The sequence below is a fragment of the Mycetomoellerius zeteki genome, unplaced genomic scaffold (assembly GCF_001594055.1).
Source record: "Mycetomoellerius zeteki isolate Tzet28-1 unplaced genomic scaffold, Tzet1.0 scaffold145, whole genome shotgun sequence".
Classification (NCBI taxonomy): Eukaryota; Metazoa; Arthropoda; class Insecta; order Hymenoptera; family Formicidae; genus Mycetomoellerius; species Mycetomoellerius zeteki.
In genome coordinates this window covers 1,313,783-1,338,148 of record NW_017256393.1, presented here as the reverse complement: position 1 = coordinate 1,338,148, position 24,366 = coordinate 1,313,783, and the positions used below count along the sequence as shown (strand labels likewise).

Sequence of the window (24,366 nt, the reverse complement as noted above, 5' to 3'; positions counted from 1 at the left end):
AAAGAGTTTATCGCGCGCACGCGCGCGCGCGGACGAAAGTTTTACCTCGAGTCCATGTTGGCGGTCACGACTCCTCGTTGGATGTTGCCGCAAGCGGACAAATGTCTCCGGTGCTTCGTGCTCGTTTGCGGTTCCGCCACAATATTTTGCACGCTCTCCGGTGCCGTCTGCGGAGTACCCTCTAAGCTCTCCGATCGTCTACGATCGATACGCAAGGTAGGATCCACTTCCAAAGACAATGACGCTCTCGTCGGTGCCTGCATTTACAGAATTTGTTTAAGAATCTATTAAATCTATCAAAGTTCCATTAATCATAATATAACGTTTTTCGCCTAATAAGTAATATTTTAAATAATTTGAAAATAATTTCAAATAAATATTATTTATTATAGCCCTTTTATTTAATGACTAAAAATTAATGTTGAAAAGAGAGAAAAAATTCTACGGACTATCTAAAAAAACTTACGGGAGGTTTAAGTCCAATATTAGTTATATGATTGCGCAACAATTCGAGTTGCTGATTACACTTGTTGTTCTGTTCCCTCAGATGTTGATTTTGTTGTTCCAGTTCCCTCAATTTATTAGTGACCCATTCTTTTATCCTCGCTGCTTTCGCTTCCACTTGCCTGGCGTCATGTAGCCGTAATTGCCTCTGTGAATAAACGACGTTGACTGATTGATAAAAGGAATCCGATCCCACCCCACCCATTCGGGTAATCATCAAATATCTCGACAGATTATAAATAATCTTAATCTTTAAAAAAAACTGTGGATAAAACGCGAATTATGTGATCATCGTCAAATAAAAAATGATATATGCATAATATTTTTTAAATAGGTATTATCAGAGAATTATCATAAATGGTTATTTATTCAATTAATACAATTATTAAAATTTTTTTTATTAATTTATATTAAAAAGTCATTTTTCAAAACCATCAATGTTGACCAATAATTATAGTTGTAAAAAAATATTTAAAACTTTTATTTCAGAACAATAAATTTAATTTGTATATCAAAGTATTACTGAAAAAAGCACTTTTCGCTACAATAGTTTTTTGACACAGTAAGGATTATGACTTACCTGTTCCTCGACTTGAGTTTCTAGCTTCGAAATACAGGCACAATGGACCTCCTCGATCTTGTCATTCTGCGTACCGGAGGTCGACGGCAGCGAATGCGGCGGAGAACCAACGCCGGATGTGCTGAGGCAGTACTCACCCTTCACTAGCCGCTCCTCCATCATCCGTACCTGAAATGAACAGAGAATGAGCAAGCGCTCAATGCTCATGTTAATGCTGCGCTTCCTGAAGACGCTGATATTCGATCTTAAACGTACAACACTATCTGACTTGATCATCGGTGAATCACCTGTTATCTCCACGAATTCAGTGATTAATTTGAAGTCGCCTTTCCTTTAGTTCAAAGAATTGAAATGTTCAAAGGGACCGTCAAGCATCAGAAGTTGTAAATTTTAATATTCAAAGATTTTACTAAGCTTCAAGTTGTATAAGAAATTCGTTTAAAATCTAAAATTAAATTTAGATACAAAAAATTATTATCAATTTACTTTTCTGAAACTTTTGAAGACTTTTTCATTTTCAATTTCAATCGCTAAACAGTTTACTTGATTGTTAGATGGCAATTATACAGAATTATGCAAATGAGAAATGCATTTTATATTTTTATATTTTATACTTTTTGTATTTAATTTCATTGCTTCATTACATTTTTTCAAATGATATATATAATTTAAGTAAAAAAATTATTCATAATCTACATACATTTTCTTATATGTCGTTAAATAATTTCCATAAGTATTTTCGATAGTAGAATAAATATCCCCCTCGCTAACAGAATTCAACGAATCAAATAATTGATGGGGGAACTTTTGCTTGATCGCAAATAATCGCGAATCAAGGTAATAAAATGCTTATCGGAAAATCTCATTCAATCGGAAGATATCCTAAAGTCTATTTGATAACAAATAATTGTAAACCAAAGATGTTGAAGAACTACCGAAAAGCAAACCTGATCGTTCGCGAATAATCGCCAACAGCAGAATTTGCAAAATAATGCAAAATAACTGCAGAAAGTGGACGGACAGTAGATAATCGCGAATTGAAAGAAACTGTACAATCATCAGAATGTGCTCGTTGTTGAGTAATCGCGTATTCAAACCGGCTATTCGGGGAATTCGAATTCCCTCCGCAATAATTGCAAATAATCGCGAACTGAGAACACTAAGAAAAAAGAAAAAAATCTGTCTGAGCGCATGGGATTAACGACGACGGATAATCGTACGAGTACGGATTGCGAAAGCTCTCCATGCTCACGATCGGGCAATAACGGGCGGATCGAATTCGCGCGAGTGCATACGTCACATTGCGTTGCGTGCGTTACGTTACGTTGCGTCGCGCTGGGGGAGAGAGAAAGAGAAAGAGAGAGAGCTTTGTGTATGACGGGGAGAGAACCCTTCCCGCATCGTACATACCGTACATCCGCGCGTGTGACGTTTGCACACGGTGTGTAACGCGACAGAGCAGCTGTCAAAAATCGATATCGCCTTAACGGCTCGACGGATATGTACGGTAAACGCCGTGAACGGGCGAGAGCGAGCGAACATTCACGGCGACTAGTCGAAAGGGGACTCGAGAGAAAATCAATACGGGGAAATCCTCTCTCTCGCCGAATGTTTTCCCGGTGCCTCGTCGTCGTCGTCATCGTCGTCGTGCATGTGCTACCCTTACTTATATCGATCTTTCTCCGTCTCTATCTTCCTCTGACTCTCCCGTGACGCGTTTTCTCGCGCACGTTTTCTATCGTTGTTGCCGTCTTTGCGATCGCATCGCGGTCCTGATACCTTCACCGACAAAAGGGAATCGACTTCTGTTTTGATGAGACGATTTCAATCGCGATGTTTCTAAAGTGCAGCACACGCTAGGTTCTATCGGAGTTAATTTCGAACCGAGTTTATGTCGACAAATAAACAGAATTATCGTTTATCATGACATATTCCAAATTTTTTAATCAAATTTCTTCATTTAAAATTTAAATTTGATTTAAAGTGAACCGATACATTTTATTGTATTTTTCCTGTTTGGTATTTTATATTATATATCTAATTCTATATATGGAACTCTCCGTTATGTACATATTATATCACTTGCATCGTTTAAGCTCTACAAAAAGTAGATTATATCCAAAGCATATTATATAGTTTAATTACCGGCCTTTTTGTGAAATACAATTATTAGATAATGAAATAAAAAATTAATTTTACTTATATTTTAAATAATATATAAAAGCAGGTAATGAAATAGAGCTAATGCAATGGAGAACTTTGATATTTGAGTGTCGCGTAAATTTCATTTGAAAGCTCTCACAAAATCGGCTGCCATAAAATCTTACCTCTATTAAACGTTTCCATGGTAGAAGATTTTTTAAGGCTTGTTCTAATTCCTTCTCTTACTCTTTCCGGCAATTCGTCGGAAAATATTCATCCACGACGAGCACTCCTCCGACGAGGATTCGGTCCGCGGTGGAACGAAGCGATTTCTCAAATAAAATCGGGGACAATAAAAACGAAACGGCAAATCTCGTGGATGAACGCACGTGAGGAGAGCCCAGTTTCTCATCCACTCGCCGGTGAAGATCGCGCCGAACTGAAGCGAAGCGAACGAACGTACAACCCAAGTACATAAACTACCGAGGGTTTTCTAGAGGCGGTGAGTCATGTTGGCTCATAGCCAATGAGTGAATTTGTGGATGTTACTCGTATGCATGTACTCGGGACGCGCAACCACCGTGGGGTCATGCCGATGACCCTGAGGCGAAGCGAACTCACTCCCCAGCGATACCGTCTCGTGATGCAATGACGAATCGATCGGAAAAAAGGGCTACCGAAGATGCAAAAATGAGAAGAGAAGTCAGCTTTCCAAACGATTAACAGCGAATTAATATGTAAATGTTTACGAAAAGATATCAGGCGCGTTATATACAATTCCCTAATTTGTAGAAGGTATATATTTGATGTAATTCCCGCAATTCACTTAAAATTTAAGACACTGTACAATGGCTGCTTCCGCAAAGCCAAATTACAGAAGATGCAACTTGGAACTGACTCATGAATGTTCCACTCGTTCCGTTTCTCAAGACCATCTTGAAATTTATCGATCTACTCTATTTAAGCGCAGGCTTAAAAGAAGAAGATTCGGAGGATGATGAAAATGATTCGTACTCTTTGTGTAAGTTTCGGTAAAGTCGGATTTCGGTTTCAGTACGTCTCGTACAGAGTGACTCATCTAATTTTTCATGATCCAGAATAACTAATTCTTGAACAAAATTCGTTAATCTCCATTTCCAGCTGGTATAAATACTCATTTCGTTGCCTTCCAAATAATTATTCACGAGATAAAAAGCAGTTAAAAACGATAACGAAAAACGCATACCATTTTTTTTTCTTGCACCCCAACGCGACGACGACGGGCGCAATAAAACCACTGGCGCACAACTGTGTCAGCGAAGATTCCCCACGATTCGTATATTACAACGAAACTATTCAGACATTCGAAAGTCACATGCATACAAATTCTACGAAATATATTGTAGTAACGTATAAATTTTTGCCGACTATTCTAGGAGATGGTCTTAATGCATGTGTAACACATTTCATGGCAAATTACATGGTACAGCGAATCGATATTTGGCAAATAGATATATTGACCAACGTATAAAGTAATTATATGTTAGATATTAGATAATATTATAAAAAATATAAGTATATTCGCGCGCGCGGTATGAATGTGTCGATCAATGTACTTATTTGGTAAATATCGATTCGCTGTGTAATTTACCATGAAATATGTATGAACACATGGATTAAATGCTAATAATAGTAGTCGGCAAAAATGATTATGAAATTTTATGATAAAATTTTATGATTAGAGGAAAAAACAGTCGCGACTTAACTAAGAATATTTTTAAATCAAAAAATCAATTAATTTCTTTATATAAAATAACTGCAAAAAAAATAATGTGCATTTTTAATTTATTATAATTATAAATTTATTTAATATACAAATTTACATTCTGAATTATAAATCCTCTTATTGTAATTTCCAGACTTAATTATAATTAACTGAATTAAGTTTCAATGAATAAATTCGTTTGTTCATGTAAGCCGCATTTAAAAATAAACAAAATGAAATTTTCATTTAGAGAAAGCAAAATATATCGAAATAAAAATAAAAGTATTAATTTAACTTTTTCGATTGATAAATATTATGTGCTTTAAGACGTAACTTTTCTTTGACAAACTAGCCTCACAAAATAGGGTCTTACACTGAAAGACGCGCAAGTTACGGGAAGAGAGAAACGAAGACAGCATCCTTGTTTTATTTAATGCACGGATGTCGGCGGGAAGTGAGGATTACTCATACACTGGACGTAAGCCAATTTTACACGAGACGCGACTCATTAAGTCGCTGTCGCAACCGGTACGTCGCGTTTAAGCGCCGCTCGTTGTTCCCGTTGCGATATGTATAATCCAGCGCGATCTTATTATAAAACTTGTCGTCCTTTGCTTCGATATTGCTTTTGAGTATTAAAGCAATGAGTATTAAGATAAGCATTATTGCACTTTCTAAAGCTCTCTCTCTTTCTCTCTCTATACACTACGAGATCAGAATTGTGAATTAAAGATTAAAAATAAGACTCATAAGCAATTTACTTATTATATATTTGATCTAATCTTCAATTCGCAAATTTTTACAGTTAACTCCGTTGGTAAATATATTATTTACACACTAACGACCGCAGAGGCTCACATAGAAGCAAATTATTTATATTTGACTTATTCTTGAAGTCGCAAAAATATTTTTACTTTAATTTAAAAAGAGATCAAATTTAATCAAACAGATAATTTTAATTTTAATCCTATTCGGTATAATTAAATTCTAATCTCCAATTTGTAATCTTTAAAAAAAAAATCTATAATATTATAGTTTGATACGAATTTTAAGGAATAAAACGATAAAGTATATTAAAGCCAAAGTAATCTCTCTTATATTTAATATTATGCTAATACTTTTCGAAAAACCTTTACTCCGATTTTTGTGCCGATCAAAAGTATAATATTTTTTAAATACATCCACATAAATAATTAATGATAATATGACAAATTCTTACGAATAAATCCCGAAATCCTCTTTAAAAAAATTCTGTGTTGAAAAATAAATCTGATATGACAAAGTTCTTAATTTCTAAATGAAATTTCAATTGATGCAATTTTCGACGTTGCGACTGACGAGAAAATATATAAATGCTATATTAATTTGTTTTTATTGTCAATTAAATAAAAATCAGTTCTGCGTAATTACATCATCGAATTCTAAATTGAACGAAATTATATTGGATTTAATTGGTATTCAATTGCTGGTGTAAAAAATATCATCTTTGAAATCAGCTGTACAAGAGAATCTCTTTTATAATATATCAATTATCACGCGTTGCGAGTGAAAATACAAACGATTCTACGCATGCACGCGAGATCTCATACACTGAAAGGACGGTTTTGCTGAAGTATCTAATATTTTAGCTAAATACAGATCTGAAAATAACTTTGGATTAAAGTTGAACATCAAAATAATTATGTAGACTCAAACTAGTTGCTAAAATGTTAAAATTTTCTACAGCATTGCTCATCATGATATATATAATTACTTTGATGATCCAACAAAATTATTTTCAGATCTGTATCTAGCTAAATTCTTAAATATTTAACATTTTTAAAATTCAGCAAAATCATTCTTTCTGTGTAGTCACATCAGTTTTATAGCTGTTTCCACCAATGTAGATTAACTTTAATCTTGGTTCAACTTATTCTTCACCTTTTTCTAATTTTTAGAACTTGCGCAAACAACACGAAGAGTTAATTGAACCGAGATTAGAATTAAATTACATCGGTAGAAACGGAAGTTAACTAGGTAAAATTTCGGTCGACCCAATACGCCGCAGATATATCTTTACTTCATGTGCGCGAAGATGCTTCTCGCGTCGGTCGTCGCGACGTCGCGAGTCTACTGCTCACGCTGAATAAATGAACAAGAAATTTTCGTAATTTATAATTTAAGAGAGTTCGTTGAAAGATTACGTCGCGATTTTTCAACCCTCGGACGGTGCGGCTCACATTCGTTACCTTTCATCGATGTCACCTACTGCGGGCCATAAGTAGTTCCTCGCGCACGGGAACGACTTCGACGACCTCGACCTTCGACACTCGACCGTGGACGCGTGCGACGGATCAACGGTCCGTATAACGTCGAGAAACAACGGTTATTTTAATGAGAAATTAACACGGGGGTGTAACGTCGCCACGCGATGCACTATCGCGGATACACGTGGTTACGCGAGGGCGAATCTCGGGGTCATAACAAAACGACGACCTCGCCGGCCAGCCGCACGGCCATCTTGCTACTCTTATCACTCTTCCCTCTTGTCCTCACCCTCTTTCCCCTCGTGCCTCTTTCGCGCTTTTACCCTTCCTCCTTCCGTCTCTCTTGAGGTACCGACGGATACCGACGGACACCGACGTATCTACTATAATCAATATTATTTCACCCTTTCTGTGGATATCGGTAACGAAGCTACCCGACTTACCCATTTTCACTTTAATTAACAAGGGGATGGGAAAACTTATATTAAAAGTGTGTAAAGAACTCGTTTTTTATTTGTCTGATAAAAAATTACGGCTTTGAAAATTAATTTTTATTAATTTAAAGTGTTAGGCATGTATAAGTTTCAATATATTTTGAAAAAATAGATCTATTTTCAGTGGGGTTGCGAAAATTGACAACTCGTTGTTGCCCCCGGTTGGTAAATCGGGTTCGCGGGGGTTGGTAGGGTATACCGTTTACGGAGGGATGTTTCGGTGTCCGTCGGTAAAGCCAGATATACGAGGATAAGAAACGCGTGAGGTCGCAGAAATGGGGTCGACTCGTCGTCGGTAAAAGATACGTCCGTGCAATGCCAATGTATGGTATAAAAAGGGGGAAAACAACCCCGAAAAAGAAAAATGATAAGATGGAATCATTCCAGAGTCCACCAGCATCACGTATCATTGCCATAACTTCACTTAAATGGGGTGGAGATTAACTCGCAAGGAATCTATACAAGAATAAGCACTTTTGCTCATTAATTTGACGTAAGATTTAAAAAACAAAATTTGTGAGAAATAGAGACGTAAAATTTTGCATTTGCTTTTTGACGTTTACGTATCATGCGCGTTGAGCATGTACTATATGTATTTCCATTCTAGAGATATCAATATGTTTGCTCACCTTGTCTTCGGCTTCGTCCGCCCTGCCCTCCGCTTCTAACACCCGCTGCTCGAGCTCCGAGAGCTGAAACAAAAAGCAGGATCGTTTTAGTGATACGTCACTTCACTCAAGATTGATGACGTTTTGCGAGATAGACAATCTCGACTTTTAACGTAATTCTATCTGACTTCGTCAATGTTAAACGCTGCATTGCAATTTCATAACACGTACATCTCTCTCTCTCTCTCTTTTTCTTCTTTTGTAATTACTTTTGCAATTACTATTACTCGTTCTGTCATTTCGGTTTCTTTTTTATTTTCTAATACGAAGTCACTTGCTTACTTAAATTAGAAAAATTATTCGCTTTCATTTCCTCCCTTATGACGTTATCAAAAACAGGTGACAGCAACCTTCAATATCGTGGTGACGCGTAAGAAATTTGACGTTCTTGAGATCGGAGAAAGTTCGACGAACATACAAGTAGTTCGATGTCTAATTTCGCGAGGGAAAGTTTCGTCAAACTTGATTAAGTCCACAGACGAGACGTAGGTACTGCTGACTCGATGACAGTTTAATGGAAACGATGAAGTTAAACCGGACTCAAAGACCGGCTCGATCTATCAGAGATTGATACACCTATAAAATGACAATTTCAAAAATCTTATCCAAAATGTACAATGTACCTCACACAATTCGTCTTAAGGTAGTTTTTTAGTAAAGTGCCGAAAATTTTTTGGGATACCAAAAATTTGGGTGCCTCACCAGGGTCCATCCAAAATTATAAATATCTGCATAATTTGAATTAAAACTATGATTATGTTTACTTTTCGAGGTTAAATTTATATACAAGTTTATGCTCGTAAATATCTTTCCAGAATGGCCGTTGACTTATTACTTTTTTGCGACCGTTAAAATCGTAATTTTTTAAAATATTATAATCTCGTTTCTCTGAGAAAAGTCTATGGTAAGATTTGTGTGCAGGTAGTCAAAGAAGCATCTGCGAGCTTTATCTGTCACTAAGTTATACGTGAAAGGTTATATTTTTAACATTTTTTTCTCTTTTATTTCATCGTTAAATAACTTACCGTAGAATTTTGCACACACGTCAATTTCGGTACTTCAACTTCATTATATAAAAAAATTAGACATTTCTACGATAACTCAATTTACTAAAGAAACACCTTAATTTTAGTAACAGATCTTCCGGACCAATTTCAAGTCAATTTTCAAATCTAAGAATTTTAGTTGGACTACTACAGTTTGGAACTAAAGTTGTTTTTTAATTACGAAAATATAAAGTTGTAAAAAATTAATGAAGGTTGTTTCGGACAACCTTCATTAATTTTCAAAATTTTAATATTACTCTCTTTTATATGTATATGCATGTACATCCCAAATGCAATCTTTTTATTTGAAATCCCACGATTTTTACGCGATACTTCGCTCCGCCGTGATATCGCCGAGCAACGAATGGTCGTCTCTACAATAACAAGAGCAGTCAGTGAATATAAAGAATCCGTGGTTCCTCCTCGCTCGGGCGAATAAAGCGGCCGTGTAGTGCGATCTCGTCTTTTTCGAGGAAGATGGATCGGCGGGAAGGAAGGAAGAAGAGACGTGAGCGTTGCAGCGCGAGACGAGGAGCGGAGGGGACCAGGATCTCATCAGGGTGAGCGCAGTTAGCAGCATCTGGCGTCGGAGGGAAAAGAAAAAGGCAAAGGGCTGCGAGGGAAGAGAAGGCCGTGGAGGCCGAGAAGCGTACAAACGTTCCTCCTAATGCGGAGGGGAAGAAAATGCGCGCACTTTCTCGGCGCGTTACACACTCTCGACACGCTGCTGCCAGAGAGGGAAATCCGCAATGTAGGGCGGGATGACGAGAGAACGACTAGTACATTAGCCGCAGGGAGGGATGCGCCACTGGGACCTCTCAAACTGTCATCAGTGCGTAAATTTCGCTTTTTGCGACGCCGAGATGACACCGGAAGTTGTCTGACTGATCTAATCTGCAAAATTTCGCATATGTGTTCCATCTAATATCCTTCGGATATATATGAAATTCTTGCTTGTATAATACTAGCCCACACTGAAAGGTTGGCTGCTGCAGCAAATTAGATGGTAAAATGGCATAGCGTTTTAAATTGGCTGCAGCAGCCAATTTTTGGTTGCGTTAGCCAATCGAAATCCTATACTGACATTGCGGATAGGCTAATACAACCAAAAATTGGCCGCAGCAATCAAAAATTGGCTGGTGCAGCCAACTAAAAATGCTGTACTATATTTTACCATCTAATTTGCTGCAGCAGCCAATCTTTTTTTTCAATGCATTCATAATTCTTGGCGATCCCCTCTTGAGAAACTGCGATAAAATTCTCGCATATTTTTATATCTAATGATAGCGTTAGATTCTCGATTTGTCGCTAGATCTTTGTATCTAGCTCGTCCATTATTCTTGTGTTCTTTAGAAACTACATAAAATTTTCGTCCAATTTATGCTTTTATGCCCAATGATAGCATTCGATTCTTGACACTTGCTGGAAAAAGTATCTACATGGAAACGAAATAATAACTTAGCAAAAGTGGTTACTCATGTTCGTCGGATATTCGGGGCTTCAGAGAAAATGTTTTTTTTGGAGTGAAAAGGAAATAAAAAGAGCAAAAAGTAAAGCCTGTCACACATGAAATTCGTAACAGAGCATAAGCATAACATAAGACAGCTGGACCAATGAGCAGCCAGCATAATGTCGCCATATTGATTTACATAAGATGCTCATTGGTTCAGCGGTCTCATGTTATGCTTATGCTGTTATGCATTTCATGTGTGACAGGCTTAACTTTTTTCTACGACCAGCTAGGTTTCCTGTAATTTGTCCAGGTCCACGCATAAAGCACGGAGGGTGAAAGTCGCGGAACGATAACACACCCTTTCGCGTTTCGATCGTCGGAAGATCACGCGCGCGCTGAGACGTCGTCGTCGCGAGGATTGGCTCGTTAATGTTATCGGTGCCTCGCGTGACGCGAGACATAGAGACCGGTACTTTCTTGAATTTCGTTCGTTTTGTGCGCGGGAAAATTTATAGCTGGTTCCCGATGTTGTCGCGTGCGGCTGGGGAGAATCACGGAAAGTACGAACGAGGAAAGAGCGCTGGGACGAGAAAGGAACGAAGGCGATCCGGCTTGTTTTTCTTTTCCAGAGGCAAGAGAAAAAACCCACAAAAGCGAAAATTATTTCCGGTTACGTGATTTATGTACTCCTTTCTTTCTCTCTTTTTCTTTCTTGACACGCTTCTGGATTGTTATTAAATACGTTGCGATGGTATTCTTGTAGGAAGTAGATAAATTAAAGCGATATGAATAGTTAGGCAACTCGCGAAGATACGAACTCGTCTAGCCTTCAAATCCGGAAATTGGCTTTGTGATTGTTGAACTATTTCCTGTTTCTTTTCATTTCTATCTCTGTTCACGTTTATCTAATCTCAGGAGAAATGCGAACCACTACGAATAAATTCTTTAATACCAAGTGAATTCTTCCACTACATTTCGCATTTCAGGGTAAAAGAACTTGAAGAAATAATCGAATTATTTCCACGTTTTTTATTAAAACTAATAAATTATAATTGAATTACAGAATTGAATTGCCGGAATAGTATTATAACAATGAAATTATTCTATTTAAGGATGTATCTGAGCTATTTCAAAAATAGTATCAAATTGATGAAACTTCGGGAAACTCTTTCTTTGTTATCTATAATATATTATACTAAAAAAAATTTCAAATAGATTCACTAAACAGTTAGAGAGTAATTATTATTTTAATTATGATGATTATAAAAATTTAATACTAGACTGTTGTATTAAAAATATTATTAATAGTATTTTTAATACTGAAAATAAGTGATTAATTTGCCAGTATTAGTATTAAAGTTCTATAAGAGACGTTTTCTTATAGGGAAACGCAATTTTGTCGAATGTAATTAGTAATAAAAATATTGAAGAAATAATACTAAAAATTTAATTTTTTTTATACATAGATCCTAAATTACTGGAACTTTTTGCAAAATTAGATTAATTTTCACAACACGGTTTCAGAGAAATTATTATTCATAACAATTTTGCGGTACGTATGGCTCAATATGGCATATTCTGTCATATTCTGCCATAATAATATATTGTTTAAATAATGCATATTTATCTTTTTTAACCATATTCCAATTATTTTTTCCGTTTTGCATTTGTAAATAATGTTTTGTTACAGAAAGTTGAGAAATGACAAATAAAGTTAATAAAATATTGAAAAAGTGAAAAATAACTTTTTAAAAATAAATATATTGTATTATCTACCATTTAAGTTATCACTAGATTTACTACACGTTTGGCGCAGTTACGCAAATATTTCGAATTTGGAGAACTTTTTTCAACGATTGTATCTTAGATACATCTTTAATAAGTTAAGCAAAAATATTTAAAGGAATAAAATGTTATACGTTAGTATAATTAAACATATTGAAAACCTTGTTGTTTGCAACAACAGATAGAATCAATTATTACCTTTTCTGGCAACGATCGATTCAATTTTCCTGCTTGTTACGAAAAGAGCGTGCTTTGTATCGAACACTCCCTCGACTTGCTCTCAGTACGGGAGAAGAGTAATGGCCGGTGGAATTAGCTCGACGAAAACGAGAACGTATAACGGTTAGCACCTCGTGCGTTAGCGTTTCTTCTTCTGCGGTACCACAGGGCGAGTGCACGACCCTTATTTATAACGAAATCCCGGGGTCGAGAAGCCGGATCGCTCTCCCGTGCCTTGTATATTAAACTATGCCAGCCCCTAGAAAAGGGGTACGAACATACGGACGGTTTCACCGCAAGGGTCACGAGCGAACGAAGAGAATTATGTTGAATATAGCGAAACTCAGATTCACCATTGATTCATATCTCATGAACTCTTATTTAGTCTTCCTTTAACATTACTGCAGATATGATGAACGAGCCGTCATAATATCGCGTTTGTAATCACCCGGATACTTTTGAATTCATAATTTTGCATGTGTCATCGAAAATGCGAAATAATTTTATATTTTAATTCTAATGAATAGCAAAGAATATAGGAATATATTTATATCACATATAATTATTATATATTTAATATATTTTTGACGAGAATAAATTTAAGTACAACATTCACTAAGTTTCAATAATAACGTTTAATTAATTTAGTTAATTCAATGTTTGATTTTGTAATATTTAACAATTTAATCCAGTCAAGGTCAATAATATTAATACAACGAGTTAGGCGTTTAGATGAATAATAAATTTATTAATTTACATTGAAATGAGCAGCGATATCTCAATATATTTGAGACGTTTCATCTAAACTAGCTCGTTTTATTAAAATCGTTGACCTTGATTGGATTACTTAAATTGTTAAATATTACTTTGTATATATACGAGTGAAAATTTATATTTGTTTTTAATTTTGTAATGTTTAATTTATCTGTTATATTAATACTGTTTTAAGTTTCATATTTTTTAGTATTATAATACACATGTATGTATAAAAAATAAATGGTATAAATACATACGCTGCATGTGTAAAATATTAATATTTTATATACTCCTTTATTTTATAGTAATTATATAATATATTATATTATTAACATTATATTATTAACATTATATTATATTATTAACATATTCATTTTTTTTTTAATAATTACATAATAAAAATATAGAGCTACATTTTTACTTTACATTCTAATTATTCTATTAGGAGCAGGTTTTACTAAAATTGGCTTTTTGGAGTAACAATCCAATATTAACAAAATACGTGTCCGCATTGTCCACCATAGGAGATAGTCCAAGGACAGCGTTCAAGAGAAACAAACGGGTTATCGTCCGGTCGAATTAATTCTCGTATCTCTTTATTATCGCGGTCGTAACGCCGCCGCCCGTCATCGTCACGTAACGTTGTCGTGGACGTTAGTACGATCGCCGTTATCGTTATTGCACCCGCCGATGCATCCTGCCGCGAAAACGGGACGCGCGCGCACCTACGTGCCCAATTCCCAGTGCAATCCTCGTAACTGCGACATTCATTCGCGAGACGACCGATGGAAGTGTCGGCCGGCCGGTACACGCGTCCCATACATATCATGGTAGTGTAGTCGCCAGTCGTCGCTGTCGTCTGAATCATTGTTACGAAGGAGCGCGAAATTTTTTCGTTCGCTTTAACCACTTTTTACTCCTGGTTGCATGACGCGATTTCTGCCATCAAAAGTTCGTGACACCGGTTTTATGCGATTCATGGTAGTACACGATGGTTGTGCAATCTTGCAAATAATATCTAGTAACAAGAAAATTCGATGAGAATGAATGAGATTAGAAATTCTGCGCGGTAGTTTGCTAAATTAATAAAGTAATTTGTAATTCTTCTTATAGTTAATCCTTCTTATATTGACGTTTCGAATTCAAGCCAAAGGTTGCAATCTTTAAATATGATAGTTAAAAGAGGTTCTACTTGCTGCATACGATGATTGAATTTCTTGACATTGGATAATTACATAATTAAACCAGGATTTTGTGATTCGTTAATGATGGCATGAATTGAATCGAAACGTCTAATATAAGAAGGATTAAGTTACTTTATTAATTTAGTGTACAAATTACCACAGAATTTTTACTTTCATTCGCCCTTATTGAATATTTTCTTGTTGTTTAAATTTTGAAAGTCTAATTAATTGTTAGTACTTTTTTATTGTTAACGTCTAATAATGACGCAACGAACGTGGACTGTTTAAATTCCTAAAGAATTTATGTACTCTGCTTAGTTCTAAGTGACGTATTTTTCTTTTTATCGTGATAAAGTTTTAGGATCATTTCATTCAGCTTCATGATGTGAAGTTAAAGTTGATCCTATTCAACGATATTTCAGCTAAGTGTTTATAAGGGGGATATGTACAGTCATAAAAAGCTTGGAAACCACTGACTTAGTGGAGACGCAAGTGGCGCGGGACTGGTTTTGATGTGTGCAGTAACGGGCGACCAAGTTGTACCACCCCACGACTGCTTTCTCTTGCCATTGATGAGAAAAGAGGACAGAAAAGAATGTCTGGAGGCTGAGGAAATAAATGGGAGGCGTTCTAAACGAAACGATCAGAGAATATAAATAATCAAGACTACATTTTTTATTACGCCTTATAGATATAAAATATTGGAAAACTTATAAAGAAAAAAAAACAAAGAATAAACAGTCGTAAGACAAAAAGATGCAGATTTAAACAAGAATTACACATCGATACGAATGAAATGGATTCACTATATCTTGCATTTTGGAATAAAAGTATCTTAGGTTTTAAAAATATTCGGAAATAAAATCTTCCTTAAAAAATGAAGGACAGAAAAATAAAACGGAGAATAACGCAATGAAGAAATGATAAAATTATGTATCGATGTAATTAGGAATACGTTCGTTACATTCGCCATATCGTATTGTGCGTATCTCGAAAAAGAAGTACCTGAGTCGTATAAAGATTCAATCCTGAGTGTGTAACAGCGACAAGCTAACACGAAGGTTACAGGAAAACGAAACGCGGGCAGAGGAGACGTTCGAGAAATCGCTTAGGGCCGAAGTGATGGCTCCGGTACGAGATAAAGAAAGAAGCTAGTGCCTTGTAAAGCTCGTAACCCAGATGCGTCCCGTGTGTTTTATTGCCCTTTTACGTTCCACGACTTGAGGGGTGAAAAGGGGTGTGGTGGTGGATAGCGGCCGTTCGCCGTCGTTTCTCGTGCGCGCACATATACGATCTTACACGGAAGCGCGAAATCGTGCCGCCGACGTTTTAGCTGTACGTCACCAGCGAAAAGTGCGGAAAAGTTCGCTGAAAGGTGTGGAAAACTTCCGCCGATCGCCACACTAAGAGTCGTCGCTCCTCACTAGCCGACCTGATACTGCACTGAAATTTTATGCAGCCGCTTAATAATGTCTTGATGTAATAATATTTGGCGCATAGTTCTGATATTATATAATAAAAATTCTATTGATTCTCCTTTCTGAAGAAATGCATAAATGACTGCTAATATTAATAGTAATATTAATAACCTTAAGTACATGCTGTTAGACATCAAAGAAGCAGTGATATAACCTAATCCTTTGATTTAAATAATACTTTGTTATTTTTAATTTTCACGTGTGTGAAAATATAAATCAATCCATTTCTATGGTTAAATTGCTTAATTTTAAAGTAAACAATACCAATAGTAACGTATGCATTTCGTAAATAATAAACTGAATTTGAATCAAATTTAATACATTTCTTGAGTAAAATTACTTAATTCAACTAGTTAACTTAATGATATTAATTGAGTACGAACACAGACGATATTCTACAGAAATTATTAAAAATAACTCATTAGATATAATTGGACATCATAATTTTAACAGTGCATTAAACGCGCTTAGCCCATATATCTCTTCTCTTTCTTCTTTTTTAGAAATATTAACTATATATTTTAATAATGAAAACCAATTGCATAACTCCTTGTCGAAAAGTAAAGTTTATAAAATCAATTTTGATAGAGAGATTATCATAATCAATCTCACACACACACACACACACACACACACACATACATATATAAAATTCGTTTTCTGAAGAATTTATTTCTCATGAAATATTTTCGAAATAATCTCTTTCTCCGCGATATCCAATTATAACAAAAATATTCTTAACTGGCTTTTATTCCTTTCGTCTTCAGTGTACCGCGAGAAATCCATTCGATCGACCCGACGTCAGTGCGTTTGACGGCTAGGATTAATATTTTTCGGCCAGTCGGTGGTAGGCGCCAAGAAGGTCGATAATACGTAGGTACCCTTGCCGCAAAACGGAAAGCCGCTTATGCCAGCAACCGCGACCGAAAAAGCTTTCTACCAAGGGAAGGCTTTCCCTCCTCTCTTACGACCGTCCTTACGCCCCCGTTGCGAAACTCGCGGATGTCTGTTTGGCGATAAAGCTCAGCGTCCCTTCCGCCTTCGGTACGTTTCCTTAGCTTAGCCCTCGATACACCCGGAAGCTTGCTTCCGTTAGAAAAGGATCAGTTTATGCTCAGCCGAACGTTATGAATCAGAAAAGGGAGATCGGAAACCTTGGAAATACAAGAATATATATAAGAATGAAACTCTCCGTAAATAAAATTCAAAAGATATGATGTAACAAAAGAGATTTTTTTTAACTATCAAAGAGACAAAACGATCTACTTCTAATGTGATAACTTATTGTAACGTTATCTATAATTTATATAAAAAAAAAATTTGTAAAATATATATATATATTCATATGATTACTGTACTGTGTGGAATTTTGACTTCTCTTCAGCGTTAAGTACTGACAAAATAACTGGAGGACAAGTACATTTTCATTCTTTTTATACAATTGACAAAAAGGCACGAAAAATCCACACATATCAGAGTGTTTTATACATGAATCCCACAAGAAAAGAAAAAACGTGATGTTGGTCAGATTCGATAATAAAACGTTTCTTCTCAATAAGATGTTAATGCGATCTAATATTGAATCACTTTAGCCCACGAATAGCGTATTGATTGCATTTAAAAAATTTTGTGTACCATAATTGTCGTTAGATAGATGTTTTGTACCGCACATGATTCCTATTTTCAACATTAATGATTAAAAGTCGAAACGTTGTCTGTTGATTGAATTGTACATTTTTAAAATTTAACAATAAACATTTAGAGCTCTTAGCCCCTTATAAATTTAATTTTTGTCTATTTGAGCCTAGTTTTATCTTTTTTTTTTAACAAAACAGTGTATCGCCTCATGGTTAAATAGAAGCCGCTCGAATATCCATTAATTATAATGTAATATTATAAATAATGTAGTTGTGAGGTAGTAACTAACGTTGGGTAATTCGATCGGCGATTTCAGACTGTGGCATTTGCTTGAGAGCATTAGCGAGAAAGTTATCCATTATTTTGGTGGTTTATCACGGTAAATTCAACTCATTCCGCCTAACGTACCGATTGCAACTGTGGAATAATAAAATTAAAAAGGGACCGGAAAATTGAGATTGGAGTCGAGCTGCGAGTCGAGAACACGCCTGAGACTTGTCGCTCAAGACTCGTGCGGCTCCCCCAAGAAATACTAATTACAAAAGTAATTACAGCAGTAACAGTAGACACGATAAACGGCATTATCCCGTGCGACAAACGTAATTGCACGGTAACGGAAAGACAATTAACTGCTCCATTTTCGCGGGCAAACGGCGCGTTACCACACGTATACTCGCGCACACGTGGTTACACGTACGCAGATCGTACAAAAACCACACATACACGCATATATATGTGCGACGTTATTTAAACTTCAGTTTACGTTACCGCGCGACGCTTACCAGCACATCCTGCTATGCAAATGCGTGTTGAATTATGCATTCCGTCCGCGAGTTATAGATACATCCCGCAAGCGGAAAACGCGCGCGCCGAGTTATTATTCCGTAATCCTTCCGCTAGGGTTGTATCGCGAATTTATTTTACATTTGTAATTCCCAAAAGACTGGTGGATGCCGAGCCGGCTTAATATCGCGCACGTTGCCCACATTCGCGCACAACGCAGCGCAGTCTGAAACTAAAGCGAGAAATTAACCGGAGCGTCTGCGCAATTTTTTTGCTCCGGTCATTTTTTTTAGCCTTAAGCGTTTAAAGTTCGGCCAATGAACCGATGATTCAGCAGTCGTGAACGACGATTTTCTGTCGCACTCGGTATTATTACAAGAGAACGGTAACGAGGGAGGAAATGTATCGGATAAAAATGTCGCGCCATAAAGCGTAAACCTAGCTTCTGGTAGCTTTTTATTTGACATTTATCCGTGACACTTGTACATGACAGCAGTATGGACGGTATGATATAAACTTAGCTGCATGCTAGGTTTTACATCTGACATTTGTTTCACGACACTTGTGTCTGACACTCGTGTCTGACAGTAGAGAATAGTAATAAGCGATGAAGAATTTCTCTCAGATTGCATTACAATGAGAGAATGTTAACGGATGAATTAATGAAAATGTCATAATGTTAAGTAAAATTTAGCTCAGGCAATGAGATATAAATGACATTTCCTATTAATTCGAATTAAACCCGTTTAATTCAACTAAGATTTCGTTCAAATTCATATCAAAACAAAATTTAAATGTAAATTTTATTTCAAAAAAGAGAGAAAGAAAGAGAGAGAGAGAGAGAAGGTAAAAATCAGATTTCATTTTTCTATTGAAATAAAACTGATAAAAATTAATTTAAGAGAGAAATGATATTTTTATTTAAAAAAATCAGTTCTCTCTGGTTTATGGCCACCTCGACGGAACCGTTCGAAAAAGAAATTCCTAAGAAACGATAGAGTAATCAGTTTTTCTAGCAATTAAATCTTTCTTTTACTTACTCGAAGAAAACATGCTGCCTGAGTTAATATCGTTTACTATAAAAATACGTTTTTTTAATTAAAAAATTATTTCTTCTATTAAATATGGGTATAAATTGTCAAATATTTCATTTTTTAATTCAATCCTTCACGTATTTTTATAGTAAACGAAATTAACTGAGGCAGCATGTTTTCTTCGAGTAAGTAAACATATTTTTCACATATTTTTTTAATTAAAAAAATTATTTCTTCCATTAAATATGGGTATAAATTGTCAAATATTTATAATTTTAATTCAAACTTTTACATATGTTTACAATAAAATAACTGACGTTAATTGAGGTAAAATATTTTCTTTAGATAAAAGAAAGACGTACAGATTTAATGGCTAGAAAAACTGGTTACTCTATAGTTTCTCAACGCTTTTTCGGATGGTTCTACCGAGGTAGCCATTAACGTACTGCTAGAGAACTCATTTTAACCCCTACACGTGGCATATACACGAATAACCACACGTGTGGCGAAGTGTGGACGCTCACTAAGTGGTCCATTCAGCGATGTCTGACAGAATACATTACAGAAAGCCGCGGTTAAAAACTCACTTTCCAACGAAATTTTTTTTGTCCGCAACTGTGCAGGTAATTCTTTCCTCTTATGGGAAAATTTTTGCTCAGCTAAGCAAACATATGAGAAAACCACCGCTCGGGTTTAAGTTCTCGAATCTCGAGCTCGCTATTTCATAATCGAGCTTTTATGACACACTATTTTCTTAACATTTTTTCGATGCTCAATATAAAACTTGTTAACTTAAGTCTTAGATCAAAATTCATTTACATCTATAAATATATAATATCATATAATATATAGATAAATATATCATAATTACAAATAATACATTACGAATAACAACGAATATACATATTCGTTCACAAAAATCAAATCTGATCGTAACTTTTATCACAAAAATGTGACTAAAAATGTATATTCTTGTTTATTGTTTTTGTTTCTTGAACATTAAAAGAACTTGTTCGGCTCGTAGCCCTTCTATTATTTTATTATTTTTAGTTCTTCAACTTTTGTTTGTACAACACACATAATACTTGCAATCAAACCGCGTTTTATTGAAGTTGGAGGAACAAGCTTATCGTGAAACTTCGTGCGAAATGAAAGGGGATTATATGATTACCTTGCGAAGCATCTCCTCGAGAGATTCCATGTCCAAAGCGGAGTTGTTGTTTTCGGTGTGTACGGGTTGCATCATTGGCAATTTATCAATCCACTCCAGATGAGTCACAAGTCTTGATGAGAAAATTGTACTCGCGGACACTAATCAAAATCGTTCGGCTGCGATGATTTTATTGAATGTCATAAATATCAACGCGGTCGACACTTATCACCTCGTGATTACCATCGTTTCTCGCGTTACACTGTCCATCATATATAATCGAAATTGTGTTCACAATGATTTTTTATGGACAGACAGATATGCGATAGATATGTTTGGATTCTGATACAAATCTAAAAATCAAAACTTATTACGTTTTCAATCAGTATCAAAAACAATCACTCGCTATTAATAAACTTAACTTATAAAAAAAATCCAATTTTATACAGTTCACAATTTTAGATTTTACTTGCGTTTAATAAATATTCCTAACCAAAATTGATATTTATTTGTTATATTCTTGCTCTTATATAAGTTTAATGGACATTCAGCTGGAAACTTGTCACATTATCGATTTTTACACGTGTTTTATGTATCTGGTCGCAGTATGGAACTGCATTTCATGTTGACCGCGGTAAGAAAGGTTTGAGAAACAGTGGATTATATATATAGAGAGATGAAAAGGAGACGCTGCAAAACGAAGAAAAGGGAAGGTTAATCTTTCGGCGGGGGCGAGAGAGACCTGCCATCGTCACACGGCGTCGTCATCGAGGACTGTCGAGAGCGTCGCTCTCTGCACGACTATTTTCGGACGTGGGATATTTTTAAGTCTCGCTTTGGGAGTCCCGAAAGGCGCGATTTCTAGAAGAAAGAAACGCGCCGTTTCCTGCCACCGCCTGTCGCCTTTCACGATGCAGTTAGTCGGTGCTGCACTTCACGGACAATCGAGAAAGAAAATATGAGGAGGACGTGCATGCGTGCGTGCGTTCTCAGAGAATGTATACGTTCGCTTTCGACTAATTGAGACACAGGATAAGCAGAAAAAATATATTTCAAACCGACAAAGCTGTCATTTGGAAGATATTTTAAGCAATTTTCATGACATGACAGAGAATAAGGTTTCCCTTTCATCCACCTTGCGAAAGATGTTCATATACAATGAAAAATAATAATAAAAAAGTATGTTATAAGAAATAATAAATCAGAATCATACAATAAGTAATATCGTAATAAAAATAAAATTTATTTCATCTTGTAAATTTTAATTCTTATTTATATTATAATATATTTCATTAAATTTAAAATTGCACGTCTATTTGGCTTATCGTAGAAATTACCGTAGAAAGCCTTAAAATTTATCAACTAAATAAAAGAAGCGTCCCTTACGATCAAAGTTAGACGTTGGAATAATATTTCTATATGTATTTTAATTAAATACATTTATTTCAAATACATGATCGCGCGCTGATTACTTTCAGATTTACAACACAATCAAACCGAAATAATAATAATAACCTCACAAATTAAATTCAATCGTTTATTTAATGCTACTAGCATCTTAAACTTGTAAAGTAAACCTGTACAGAGAGCTTATTTTTTAAAACGTAAGAGATAAATTTTTCGATTCATCAGAGTATTATATCTCTACGTCAATATCGAGGATAAATAATTCAGCCAAGATAATAAAAAGATACTTTTTCTCTGCATAGGCGATTTAATTATCGAACGGTTACCCAGCCACTGATCGCATCGGATAATTATGGATACACGTAACTTTTTTCAAATTGACTTTTTTCACGTGCGTCCCGATACTGTTCGGTATGCAGCCACGGTCCTCGACTTCTAATTTTCGCCGCCGACAGAAGGATCAATATTTATTTTCTCTCTCGATAATACCAATCACCGAGAGAGTTCGGTTCACTTTCGCCGCTCGTCCCTTGTTAAAGTTCAATTCGATTCGATATTTGGTAAGCAAATAGAGGTCGGATCACCGACAGCAACCCGCCGTGACGTTATTACGCTGTAAAGAGCCGAAGAGTATCAAAGGACAAAAGTAGTTCACGCAGAAAGTTAGTTTTCGCAATTTCTCGTTGCTTCTTCGCTCGCCCGCGGTAGTTTTATTTCCTCGCTCGAGATAAGCTCAATATTAACTGTAGAGACTGTGCAATGTCCGCAGTTATTGTTATGTCAATAGTCAAACAAGTGAAATCATCATAAAATTAAACGGTCTATAATCACGAACCGGTAATTTCCCGAATTAAAAGTGAAATAAAAGAATACAATCAGACGATAATTGAAAACCTCATACATTGGCAAAACAAAAAAACATTTACAAAAAACATTTAACTTTTATTATTGATTCTTCAATATTGCAGTGTTGAGAAGAGACGATCTCAAATTGACAAAGAAATCTAGTTTCAAATCAGGAATCAATGTTCTGGAACATTGCATATCTCTATCTATGCACAGAGAAAAGATAGACGACTAAATAAATGAAAGCTTGACTTAAACCCTTTCGAAAATACATCTCAATTAAAATGCGAAACTCGGAGAGTGCGAAACCGCTAGATGTAATAGACAAGCTTTTCAAGTGTTTCCTAGCGCGTTGACGCGAGTCGAGCGACATATGATTTCGATCCAATGAGATTTTTGTTCCATTCACGAGCGTCCGTGTCTCGTCTCTCGTCCCTTTATCGAGCGACATTCGTTTGAGCCTCTAACCAATGACACTGGCGAAACGGCGCACACACTCGCTCTATACATATATCCCGATGCCCCATGATCAAAGCTTAATTGAAAAAGAGGAGGCTGGTCCTGAATGCACTGGCGACTGATACCACCTGGAATAGATACCACGTCGGCTTTTACCTCTCTTGTAAGCGGATATATGGGTTAGCTTTGATCAAAGGGCGAAAGGACCATCTAATTTTTTGAGGGAAAAATCAAGAAGCATTTTGTATGATACAGAGCCGATAATTAATGGAATTATCGCCTACAATAATAAGCTAAAAAGAGTATTTAGCATTTTTAAAATAAATTTCAAACGTATTATTCACAAAATTAAATGTCCGCCTCCGGAATAATAATTCAATAAAGTTTTTTAAATGTGATTAAAATTGATTCTTATAATTACATCTCTAATTAAGTAAATAGCAAAGTTTTAAACTTTTAAAATTATTGTTATATGGAATTAAAATTACTTAGGAGACGAAGAAGATTTCTGTGAATTTTTCACGAAAGCGAAAAAAATTATTGCGCCTCACAACAATATATATATTTTTAATTTCTAAGATTGTAAATTTTGATGAAAAGAGTTAGGAGATTCGAATTCTGCGTAAAAAACGAAACGTGTAGCTTTAATTATTTCACCGTAAACATTCCTAAGACCCGTACTAATTTTGAAATCTTTAATTTTCGCTTACCCTTATTCCTGAGATTTATATCACAAACCGACGTTTAAAA

At 35.7% G+C, this 24,366-nt stretch overlaps 1 protein-coding gene across 4 annotated transcripts in view; it reads right to left on the bottom strand.

The window, feature by feature from the left end:
- LOC108732033 (uncharacterized protein CG43867) overlaps positions 1 to 24,366 on the bottom strand; it is a 66,988-nt gene that overhangs the window by 10,412 nt on the left and 32,210 nt on the right. The window contains exons 1-5 of one of the 4 annotated variants that reach the window (XM_018462632.1): positions 20,926 to 21,243; positions 8,340 to 8,402; positions 1,085 to 1,252; positions 467 to 652; positions 46 to 257 (exon numbers count right to left, since the gene is read on the bottom strand). In XM_018462632.1, coding sequence (XP_018318134.1) covers positions 46 to 257; positions 467 to 652; positions 1,085 to 1,252; positions 8,340 to 8,402; positions 20,926 to 21,000 — 704 coding nt within the window. In that variant the 5' untranslated portion in view covers positions 21,001 to 21,243. Of the gene's footprint in view, positions 1 to 45; positions 258 to 466; positions 653 to 1,084; positions 1,253 to 3,411; positions 3,649 to 7,198; positions 7,256 to 8,339; positions 8,403 to 20,925; positions 21,244 to 24,366 lie in introns of those variants that run through there. The other 3 variants (XM_018462630.1, XM_018462634.1, XM_018462633.1) reach the window with 3 other exon arrangements.